Below are 12833 nucleotides of genomic sequence, written 5' to 3' on the forward strand. Positions count from 1 at the left end.
AATTTGGAACACAGAGTTTTGCAAGGGTCAATGTCAAAAAGTTATCTATGCATATGTTTTGAAAATAAAAAACTTTAATAAAATTTTAAAAAGTAATCATGAAGCCAATATTGAGTATTTTCAGCAATGGAATATCCCTTAAGTCAACCCTTTCAACTTATGACCAACTCTGATTGTTCAGAATTTTTTTCCTATACCAACTCAAAATCTACCTATTTGAAAGTTCCATCCTTTACTCATAATTTTGACCCCTGGACTAATAAGAAAAGCCTTAAATTTCTACCTGACAACCCTACAAAAAATTTTAATAAGTGTCCTACATATGCAGAAGAAATCAAAATCTTCTCCCCTTCCTAAATCTGCCTTTTCCTTCTAAGATTCATTGGCAACATGGAGAACAAAATCTGTTTTCAACTAAGGTCTAGAATCTATTTCCTAATGTTTAAAATTTCTTAGGCTATTCACCAAAAGTTGCATTTGTGGCCACTATCCAGATTTCTCTCCTAGTTATCCTCAGTCCAGACTAACAATTTTGATCACCTTACCTCTATATCCCTCCACAGAAAAGTTTCTTAAACTGTGAGCTGTGACTATATAGGGGGTAAAGAATGTGGAGGCCAAGAAATTATGATTTATTATCAGAAAATGTTGATTTGTAAACCTGTTTTATATACCAATATATCTGGGGTAGTGTAAAAATTTCTCAGGAGGAAAAGGGTGGTAAAAATGGGAAAAAAAGTTTAAGAAGCTGTCATCTAAAATATATCAGTGTACTACCTAAAACTTTTTTCTTCTTGCTTTTTGGGATGTCTGGAATATACTCTCTGACAAAATTATTTTTTCTCCTCTTTCTGTTGGTCCTTCCCTAAATGATCTCCATAATACTTCCTGCTTCTCATTTATGGATTTTTTTCATGTGTCTTTACCTAATCCATCCTTTTTAAAAATATATCCTCCTGTACCATCTATTTCAATTATATTCCAGTCACTTCACACCTCAATGATATTTTGGAAATCAAATTTACCTCTGTGAATCTCTAATCCAACTCTTGCATTATTCATACTACTACATTTACCACAGATATGTGAGACCACAAGTTTCATTATTGTTTTAATATTTTCTTCTGGAAAATTACTGCATCTTTCTATTTATATTCCTCTTCTTTTGTCATGCCTGGTACTTTCTCTTGCTTCTGATTTGTCAATTAAACACCAGTAGTTTTCCCCTTGCTTTTTCATCTTCAGGTTTGTCTTGATCAGATTTTCTAGTTTCCAAGTAAATTACACACTTACATACACCCAGAGATATATCTGTGTACAGATAGATATAAATCTAAAAACTTATATAGTCAAATAATATATGGATTGTAGATTAAGAACTCCAGGTGTATAGTACATTTACACCTCCTTGGATTTTTCCTAATTTTATTAGATAGGGGACTACTCTATTATTTTCTCTGGTGTATTTGATTTGCAATTAGCAAATTATTGCCAATATTCAAATATAAACTAACTTTATATAAAAGTATGATTTCTAATTCTTTAATATTTGTTCACTGTCCTCTATTGATCATATTGCATTTGTCTATTTATCCAGATCAATTTTACCCTGTCTTTTTGGTATTTTTAAGTAACTAGAACTGGGCCTAAATGCTATAAAGGACAAGAGAAGTAAAATCAAATACCTGCATGTATTCTGAAATATATGATGGCTAGTTACTTAAACTTTGTCATTCTGCACTCCTGTCTCTCCTGTTCTTTGCCTTACAAGTGGTTCTTGCAGTAGAACCACTAGGAGAGATATACCCCCTCCCATAGAAATTGTAGCTATACTTGAGCGCCTACACAAGCTGCCAGTCAATAAGCACTTAAATCAGGTATCATTCTAAATTATGGGAAATATGGGAAAGGAAAGAAAAGAAAAGAATTAACCCTTGTTGTTCTACAATTCCAAGTAGTTTATATTCTGTTGGGAGATGCAACAAAATATAGACAGATACATGGAAAGTAATTTCAGGGGAAAGAAGGCCAGTAAAAACTTATTGAATAAGGCAGAATTTTAGCTGATATTTGAAGAAAATTATGAAAACTATGCTAATATCCATTATGATATTCATTGTGCATGCATCATTGTCAGCTTGTCTGATAGCATTTAGATGATATCTCTGCTTTGTATGAAAATGTTATTTAAAGAGGAAAACAATCATGAACTTATCTAACTTATTTGAGCTAATATTGCTTAGTATATATTGTAAAAAATATTTTAAAATAAATAAATAAATCTTGTTCTAAATTTCTGATCAGAACCTGTGTTTAATGCCATATTTATGTTAGTCTGAAAACAATTTATGAATCTTTCAGTGTCCATGGGAAGTTTTGGACTCCTGTTATAGATGACATTTTTCTGCTACAGAAATCATTTTGTGGTTAACGTTTTTGTTTAAGCACCAGCGATCTCATGAGGATCCAGCTGCCTTGAGATTTAATTTCTATGAAGTTGTTACAACAGGACATTGGGCCCCCTCTGAATTAAAAACACTGCAGAAGAGATGCTTGACCCCTGGATGGTATGCGGTCCACATAGAGAGATGGCTAACTTATTTCTCTACTTCTCAGGTAATATTGAATTTTTTTAAAGTATCTCCTACTAATGTAGTTCTCAAAGTGTGATTCAGAGATCCTTAAGCATTCCAGATACCTCATTCAGAGGGTCTAGGATGCTAAAACTATTTTATAATAATCTAAAGATTTTTCAAAATTTCTAATACAATAAAATATTAAAAGAAATAACCAACATAAATAAAAGCTTTTAGGGAGACCTGAGTCCTTATTAATTTTAAGAGTGTAAAGCATTCTTGAGAGAAAAATATTTCAACCTAGATAAAAATTATGCCTCTTTGACCACCAGGAAAATTGAATTAATAGGATAACCTAGTATGGATTTTAAAATCCCAAGTTAAGAGTTAGGAAAGAAAGAAAGAAAGAAAGAAAGAAAGAAAGAAAGAAAGAAAGAAAGAAAGAAAGAAAGAACGGAAGGAGGGAGGGAAGGAAGGAGGAAAGGAAGGAGGAAAGGAAGGAAAAAGGAAGGGAGGAAGGGGGAAGGGAGGGAAGGGAAAGAGAGGAAAGAAGGAAGGAATGAAGGAAGGTAAAAAGGAAATGTTAGAGTATGAATAAATTGTGAGAGAAATAAGAAAATAAAGTACTATATTCTCCAAAGCCTTGCTCAGGACATAGCCCCTGAACAAGAATAGAGTCAGTGTGGTACTGTGGGAAAGCACACAGGTTGAGAATCTGAAGATCTAGCTTCAATTCCTGTATAATCTTGGAAAATCACTTAACCTCTCTTATCCTGTATTTCTCCAACTGCAAAATGAAGGATTGGGTCCAGATAGACTCTTAAGGATTATTTCAGCATTATATTTACATTCCTACATGAGTGGAATTGTGAGAATGGAAGAAGAGAAGAATTATTCTTTGTTTAATACTTTCATCTGCCTCTAATTCAGTTTCAACATGAGGTCTTGAAATTCTGGAATAAGATATTTAATCTCAAATTAGAAATACTAACCTTAGCAGTTTAAAAAGTTGGATTTTTAGATGGTGTACAGCCCCTTCCTTTTGATCCCTCACTGACTTATTTTTGTCTCATGGTTTTGTCTCATTGCAAAAAAGTGGTTAAGATTTTATTGTTCTTAAAATTACTATTTTGGGTTTTCTAGTTGCTGATTATTGATGGACAACAGTTGAGATCTGACCCAGCTGCTGTGATGGATGAAGTGCAGAAGTTTCTGGGAGTTACTCCTCATTACAATTACTCAGAAGCTCTAACGTAAGTCTATTCCTGTGAACAGTTACATTTATTATTTGAGAACATAAATTATCACTAGTAGATGTGGATATAACATCATTAGTAATGGTCAGAAATTCATAGATACTCAAAAATATCGATTTCCCTTGTTAGTTTAGCATCTTCCCTTGGAATAAAAAATGGTTTCCAATGGGTTGCTATTCATTTCCTTGGAATAATGTCACTTTAAGTTTTGTATTTTATCCTTAGAGCAGCCAAATAAGCTATGTTGTATATATATATATATATATATATATATATATATATATATATATATATATATAGTTATCCTCATTTTACAGATGATGAAACTCAGAGTGAAAGTGATTAAGTGTCTTCTTCCCTAGAGTATTACAACTAATTAGTTTATTAAATAGGGCTTTTTGTTCAAGTCTTTCCAACTCCAAGTTCATCACTTTAACTATCCCACCACAAATATAACTATGTAACAGGAATATCTTCCCTAAGTCCTTTTCTGATGTCTCACTGGGATATAAAAATAACTTTGGATTCTAGGATACTAATGGAGTACAAACTTTGACAGGTTTTTATCAATATGAAAAAGCTTTGAATAAGAAACCAGAAAGGGGCCTTAAAAGAAAAATCGAACATTTTACATTCTTGATCCTGGAGTTTGGGGAACCACAGGAGTTTATTGTAAAAAGATTGATCCTGGAACTAATAGAGGGCTATAATAGTTTAGGAAGACAATCTACCCAATCTGCATGAATGGTGAAAAAACTCCTTATATGAAAATATGGATTTATTCCAATCTTAAACCAAGCATTTATTAAGCATTTATTTTTTTGCAAAGCACTAGTGTTGTATAATATCAAAAATTATCTCTGTTCTCAAGAAACTTGCATTTTATTCAGGAGATAGACATATGAAAAAGTGATATAGGAGAGAAGCAAGTTAGGAAAATCAAAAAGAAAAGAAGTCTCATAAAGAGGAGATCCACTCTTGGTTTAGAGAGATCAAGAAAGATGGTGACTATAAAAGACATCAGATTTAAAAATAGAATAAAAATTCATAGAAGCAATATCAGTTGAGTGGTGAAATCAGATGGCAGATGATGAGACTGAGAAATTCATTACATAGAAGTAGAGGGGGAAAAGTAGATTAAAGGGTAAAGATATAGGACTTTGCTTGAATGGATAGAAGGATCAAATGAAATTTGTTGTTTCATTTGTTTTATTTTAAGTTTAGGGAGTTCTGTTATTGTCGATTTTTCATATTTGACTCTTCATGACTCCATTTGGCTGTTTCTTGACAAAGATCCTGGAGTGATTTGCCATTTCCTTCTCAAGTTCATTTTACAGATGAAGATACTAAGACATGCAGGATTAAGTGACTTGTCCAGGGTCAGTTTATGTCTGAGCCAGATTTGGACTTGGGAAGATGAGTATTCTAACTTTAAGCCCATCAATCTATTCACCTCACCAAATAGCTGGCCTCAAAGTAGGGAGACTTAGGTGTAATTTTTAGCAAAAGGGAAAATGGATGGTAGACTGAATGCTTAAAAATTTGTCCTCTATACCTGGAACAATCTCTCTCATCTATGTCCCACCTACTGATCTCCTGGTTTTCTTTAAGTTCTAACTAAAATTTCACCTTTTACAGGAAATCTTTCACCAACCCCTCTTAATTTCAACAATTTTCCTCTTGGGATAGGGGTTAATGATTTCTTGTTTGTCCTATTTATATTTCAAATAGATTTTAAAAGATTTATCCTATTTATATTGCTTGCTTTGTATATATTTGCTTGCATGTTGTCTCCCATAATAGATTGTAGACTTTTTTAGAACAAGCATTTGTCTTTTGCCTCTTTTTGTATCACCAATCTTATTACAGTATCTGGCTTATACTAAGTTCTTAATAAATGTTACATACATACATATATAAATATCATGTATATAACATGCATATATATGTATAAATATATATATATTTAGCTTCTGCTAAAAGAGAAACAAGGAAAATTTTTGTTTTGTTTGATTTTTTTTAGGCCATTCCATTCTTCTAAAAAGAAATAAAAATGACTCACTGGTTCTTCACATAGTTAGCATTTCCTTCATGAATAATTTCCCTACATGAATAGGATTAGAATGCATGGTTATACTAATCTGGCAGGTCCTTAGCAAAACATTCTCAGTAATTTTTTTCAAAAAACATCTGAGTTATTAATTTATGCCTGGATATCTGCCTTTCCTTATTTGCAATACTTTGGGTATTTTGTGGGTTTTTAAAATATACCCATCATATTTACTATAAATAATGATTTGATATTCAATATATGTGTACAATCACAATAATTTAGTGGAAAAAACCTTGTTTTCATATATCTCTCCTGTGTAAAAATTAATCAATAATGATATAAAAGATGATTCAGACAGACATCCTTCCATCATCACATTTTTATTCTTGTCAAAAATATGTACTTTGGAAAGATTCTAGTCCTTGATTCACCTAACATCTTATTAAAATCATAATTGTGAAACTATGAATTAACAAATATTTCTTAATTTCCCATTCCCCTGAAAGAATGTAAGTTCTTTGAGTGTAGAAACTTTTATTTTTGTCTTTGTATGTGCATTGCCTACCATCATAGCAAATGTCACTGAGTAAGTAATTACTAAATGCATATTGATTGACTAATTTTTCCCAGTATTTTGAGGAAAATAAAGCCATTAAGACAATGTGGAATTTAGTTCATGACAATCTCATCCTCCAAAAAGACTTCTGCCAGTTAGGTTAACCTTCCATCTTTAGATATTTTTGCTATTTTAAACTCTGTCTCAGAGCAGCTGTTACAAAGAGCAGTTAATGATCACATTCTTTCCTGAGATCTCCATAATACCTAAGTGCAAGGGACACATTTTCCATCTATGTGTCATTTTCCTTGCTTTGTTTCCAGTACCATAGTTTTACCTTAATTCAGTTAAATATACTCATCCTGAGGCAAAAAAAAAATGCTGTTTAAGGGCATCATTCTGCAATGCTTTGCTTATTGTGCATGCTGGATTGTTTCTCCTCTTGGGAAATTAATGAAAGGGAAAGCATAAGGCAAGGAACAGATTGAAAAGTCTAGGTTGGAAATGACTCCAATTTATCCATTTAATCAAATTCTAGGGCAACCTATACTGTAAAGATTAGGTCTCTGATAGTAGACTGAATAAGAAACTATGAAGAAAATTTCCTTCTTCTCCTAAATGAGTTCACATATGGGCTGTAACAAATCGCAGGTGCACTCATATTATAGAAATGGGCCCAAGGCAACAAAATATTCTGCAACTAATTAACTTTACATCCCAGGCAATTATACTTCATCCTTCTAAAACATCTGCTGAGAACCAAAAACTGAAACCCTTTCAATGTTTTATGCATGGAGCAAGTCCCATAAGCAATAAATTAAAAACTTACCTTCTCATTTGGGTTCTGCTTTTCTTTTTGCTTTACCTTTGTTTTTTGTCTTAACATTTCTGGGATTTAGATGAGATAATCAGGCCATATAAGCAAGAAAGTAAGATTCTTTCCTTTTTGATATTGAATATACATTTTGAAACAAAATGAACATTGGACACATCTGCATAAAACAGAGTGAAATAAAATTTTGAAATCTAAATTATGAAGTTTAGTTCTTTCTGTCAAACAAACCAAATGTCAAACTTTATTTTTTGTTGGGTAAAAAGATTGCTAGGTATGGAAAGAGGAAGATCACTGTCAGAAATCATGGAATATGTGGGAGAGAGAGTGAGCATTGTGCAGATTCTAACTTGTCTACATATTATCCTATTCAATTCTTGTCCAGATTCTCTAATAAATCCTTTGCAAGCAATGAATACTCTTATTGTCAAGAGAAAGCCCATTTTCCTAGTCACCCAAGGCCACAGAGTCACACTCTATTCCTAGTGTGACCACATATCCAATCTGTTGCCAAGGTCTGTCATTCTAACTTTACAATTATCTCTCTCACATGTTTCTTTCTCTCCATGCACACAGCAAAATGACTAAATTATTTTGGTTGGTCTCTGCCCCAATTCTTTTCCTTTATTCCAGTCAATTCTCTACTCAAAGTAATCCTTCCAAAGCAGTTCTGATCACATCATGTTATTGTTGAATCATTTCAGTTATGTTTGACTCTTCATGATCCTATTTGGGGTTTTCTTGGCAAAGAGACTGGAGTAGAATTGCTACTTTCTTCTCCAGTTCATTTTACAAAGAAGGAAATGAAGGCAAACAGGATTAAGCGACTTTACCAGAATCTCACAAGTAGTAAATGTCTGAAGCAGAATTTCAACTTAAGAAAATGAATCTTTCTGATTCCAAGTCCTGTGCTTTATCCCAATACATTATCCCTCTACTCAATAAACTCTTTATTACCTCCAGGATCACACAAGCATAAAATTCTCTATTTATGGCTTTTAAGCCCATCATATCATAGACCCTTCCTACCTTTTCAATCTTCTTACACTTTAATCCTTTTCACACACAATCCATGACAATGACCTTCTTTGGTGTTCTGCCATAATATTCTTTATCTCCATTCTCTGTGTCTTTGATGTTCTCCATCTTCTTTTCCATGTTCTGGCTTTCTTCATGACAGTGCTAATCTTCCTGGTCTTCCCTCTGGCTTTCCCTGTTAGATTATCTTCTACTTATATATAATTTACATGTACATAATTGTTTGTTTATTGTCTTTCTCCCTGGCCTGTGAATTTTTTGAGAATAAAGACTTTTTTTTCTTTTTGTCTTTATTTTCCAGTGCATCACAAAATGTTTGGAACATGATAAGTAATAAACAAATCCTTACTTAGCTGACTGGAGATGAAATTTTGGCCATGATAACTCATGAAACAAACAAAAAAATACAGCAATGACTGACTGGGGTGGCACAAAAGAGGGGAAAGAGTTCTAAAAATCACAATTTGATCAGATTACCTACTCTTATCCAGAAACCAACAAATGAAAATATTAGTAGAAGAATTAATTGTATCAATCTTAACATTCTTGCTATAAATGAAACCAGAAGACAAAAGAAGTTGCTGCCATGTGGGAAAAATGGTTCCCAGTTTCTCCTTGGAGAGACAAATGAAGGCATGGCAATCTTTACAAAATATTTATGAGACATTCACAGTGAAGATATCATAATCAAAGTGTAAGAATAGTAAAAGCAATAGTTAGCAAATAATTCCATTTGTTTAGCATTTTTACAGTCCCACAATTGATATGAAAATAGCAAGTCCAATTTGCTTATTTTTGTTTACTTAAACAAATTTGACTCAGTAAAGCAAACTACCACCTTAAAGTTTCTCTTCCAAAATTCTCATTTGCATGTTAAAACCATACAAAAGTCCTTGCAAGATCCAATAGATATTTGAATTTGACAATGCAGAGTTAATTGATATCAAGTTATGTATAAAATAGAGAGATTTCTATTCACTAAAAATATTAGCCTCCACGATGGGAAAGAACCCGATATGAAATCCAAATCAAAGACAAATTTCCTGTAGATAGCATGTAATTGTCTGTAAAAAAAAAAGCCCATAATTATTTTAAAAAATAATTTAGTTATATTAAGACAAAATGGGACATTACACACACTCACATGAGATCCATGATCACTCAAAAAAGTGTAATTGAGCCATTAGTTCTGCTGTTGCATTACTTCGACACCTAGAATTAAGATATTAGGAAGACCTGAGTTTAAATCTAGTCTCAAATATTTACTAGCTATATGATCTTGGGCAAATCACCTAACTTGTTATGCCTCCCTCCCACAATAGTTATGAAAATCAAATGAGATATTTTTTGTAAAATGCTTCAGAACTTTAAAGTACTACATAAGTGTTGTTGTTGTTATCCATATTTTTTGATTGGACTTGTAGAAATCATGTTCCTTGTCTCTGGAAAGAATTCATTTTTTGAAGTTCTATCTTGTGTATGAAGTACCTTGACTGGTAAATGAATGACAAAGTGCAAAAATGCCAGACTGCTACATTTACTCACCTCAGATGAGACCATATATTTCCCATATTATTTAGACCATCTTTTAATCAGTCTTTTCCCACTCCCTGCTCTCCCTGCACTTCTTACCTCTTGTTTACTGGCATGGTAATCAAATCAAGAATACATTGTTAGATGGCAGAGAGGACACATGTGTCTATCTAAGCTCTCCTTTACCCTCAAACTAATTTTTTTAATGAAACTAAGCCTTGGAATAAGTGCTTAACTGTCAAAACCCATGAATACTGGGAGTACAACACATTACCAACAGGAGATAATCTCAAAATTCACCAGAAATGGTCTGATTTTGCTCACAAGTGGGACACTTAAGCCAGGTGCAGAATCAGTCAAGTAGGCAGTGAGAACATGGAAAACAGCTTATGCTGAGCAGACTGAAGTGGGGTGGGGTGTGGACTTTACAGACTAAAAATTTGCCAGGAGAACGTTACCACAGTGTCAGCTACTGTGGCAGCAGAATAGATCAGCAGAGAAGCTATAGACACAGGGAGTAAAGACTATAACCCCAAAAAACTAGAGTCTCTCTGGACCTGGCTACACCCACTTAGCACTGTTGCTAAGGAAGTCAGCATAATCTCAGCATGCAATCACTGATCCCAACACAGATGCTGACCACAACATAGATGGTAATCCCAGCTTAGACTCTGATCCCAACACAGCCATTGCAGTTCCACTACTGCTTCACTGCTCCTTCCTGTTGTCCGTTGAGGAAACTTGGTAACACCACACTGCCCCAAAAGCAGGCTGCAGTTTTGTTTTGTTTTGTTTTATTTGTCAAAATGAGTAAAAGGGCAAACTGGGCTTTAACTATAGATAGCTTCTATATTGAAAGAGAACAGACTTCAAATCCTGAGGAGACTAAAAGAAGATTGTCTCCAGATGAAGCCTCAAATAGTGATATAACCTGGTCCCCATTACACAAGGCCATTACACAAGAAATTAAAAAGGCTCCTAAAAGGAGAGTTAGAAGAAAAATGGGGAAAGGAAAGGGAAGCTTAGCAAGAGGGTCTGGATAAGTCATGTTATTCATTAAAAGATACAGTGGATAAAAAAATCAACTCCCTGAAAAACAGAATTAGTGAATTGGAAAAAGAAAATGGCTCCTTAAAAAATAAAATTGTCAAAATTGAAAAAAAAATCCATAGAAAAAAATAACTTATTTAAAAACTCAATTGAACAATTACAAAAAGAAATAAAAAAATAAGTGAAGAAAATAATTCATTAAAAATTAGAATTGAATGAAGGAAAATGAATGACTTTGAGGAGACACCAAAAATCAGTCAAGCAAAACCAAAAAAATGAAAAAAAAAATAGAAAAAATGTTAACTATCTACTTGGGAAAACAGCAGACCTGGAAAATACATTTAAGAGAGATAATCTAAGGATTATTGGATTCCCTGAAAATTATGATGATAAAAAGAGCCTAAACACTACTTTTCCGGAAATCATCAAAGAGAACTGCCCAGGTGTTATAGAAACAAAAGTTAAAATCGACATTGAAAGAATTCATCGATCATCTACTAAAAGAGACCCCAAAATCAAAACTCAAAGAAATATTATGGCTAAATTCCAGAACTATCAGACCAAGTTAAAAACAGTACCAGCAGCCAGGAAAAAAAAGAATTCAAATACAGAGAAGTCACAGTAAGGATTACTAAGAATCTAGCAGCATCCACATTAAAGGATCGAAGGGTCTGGAATCTGATATTCCAAAAGGCTAAGTAACTTGGTATGAAGCCAAGAATAACTTACCCAGCCAAACTGGGCATCTTCTTCCAGGGAAGAAGATAGACATTCAATGAAATAGGTGAATTCCATTTATGTTTGACAGAAAAAAACAGAGCTAAACAAAAACTAATGGACATTCAATGAAATAGATGAATTCCATTTATTTCTAATGAAAAAAACAGAATTAAGCAAAAAGTTTGACCTCCAAATATAGGACTCAAGAGAAGCATCAAAAGATAGAAAGAACTCTTGGGAACTATATTTCTTTTATGTGTATACATAAAGAGTACATGTATAATTTGTTTTTTTATAACATAAAAAAGAATGTATAGGTAAAAAGGAAATTATACCAGAAAAAGGGAGAAGTGGAGGTACTACATCTCATGAAGAGGCAAAGGAAAGACTTCCGGCCAAGATGGCGGCAAGGAGGCACACAGTTGTGTAAGCTCCGCATTTTCTCACAGAATTCATCTCATTACAAGCCTCTGAATTAATGCCTGACTGGAAAAAAACCCCACAAACAGTTACCAAGAGAAGACATCCTGGAGATTCGCCAGGAAAGGTCTGTTTCTGCTCGAGGGCAGGACGGTTTTAGATCGGGCACAGGCTGAGGGCAGACAGTGGCAGTGAGAGCTCAGCAGGCAGCTCACAGCCAAGCAGACCAGAGGGGGTTGGGGTGATCTCAGCCGTCTCTGCGGGGAGAGCTTCACTACAGGATTGGATACTTTGCTCTGGCAGCAATTCAGTAGCCCAGCAGAGAAGCTAAAAACACCGGGGTGAAGAATACAACCCCAAACAGCTGGAGTTCCTTGAGACCGGCCAACCCTCCCCCACAGCGTCTCAGCACGCTCTCAGAGTCTCAGAGTGCAGGCACAGCACAGTCCTGCTAGTGCCTCGCTGCTGCCCCCGCAGTCTGTAGAGGAAGCTCGTTAACGCCACTCAGCCCCTCCCCCAAAAAAGCAGATTCCATTTGTGGTTTTTTTCCTTTTTTTTCTTTGCTAGTTTGTCTCTGATTCTTCTCTGACAAAATGAGCAAAAAGTTAAAAAGGACTTTAACGATTGACAGCTTTTATACAGACAGAAAACAGACTCTAAACCCTGAGGAGACTAAAACAGATTATCTTCAGGTGAATCCCCACAGGAAGAGATCATCTGTTCCTCAGCACAGATGAATCTCATAGAAGAAATTAAAAAGGCTCTCACAAGAGAGCTAGAAGAAAAATGGGAAAAGGAG

The 12833-nt window shown here is 34.1% G+C and overlaps 1 protein-coding gene across 2 annotated transcripts in view; it reads left to right on the forward strand.

Annotated features, from left to right (window-relative positions):
• The window catches only part of NDST4 (N-deacetylase and N-sulfotransferase 4), a 414235-nt gene that overhangs the window by 382872 nt on the left and 18530 nt on the right, over nucleotides 1-12833 (forward strand). For both annotated transcript variants that reach the window (XM_031941816.1, XM_031941815.1), the window contains 2 exons: nucleotides 2446-2616; nucleotides 3720-3829. In XM_031941816.1, the coding sequence (XP_031797676.1) occupies nucleotides 2446-2616; nucleotides 3720-3829 (281 nt within the window). The remainder of the gene's footprint in view (nucleotides 1-2445; nucleotides 2617-3719; nucleotides 3830-12833) is intronic.

This window comes from Sarcophilus harrisii, chromosome 6 (genome assembly GCF_902635505.1).
Source record: "Sarcophilus harrisii chromosome 6, mSarHar1.11, whole genome shotgun sequence".
NCBI lineage: Eukaryota > Metazoa > Chordata > Mammalia > Dasyuromorphia > Dasyuridae > Sarcophilus > Sarcophilus harrisii.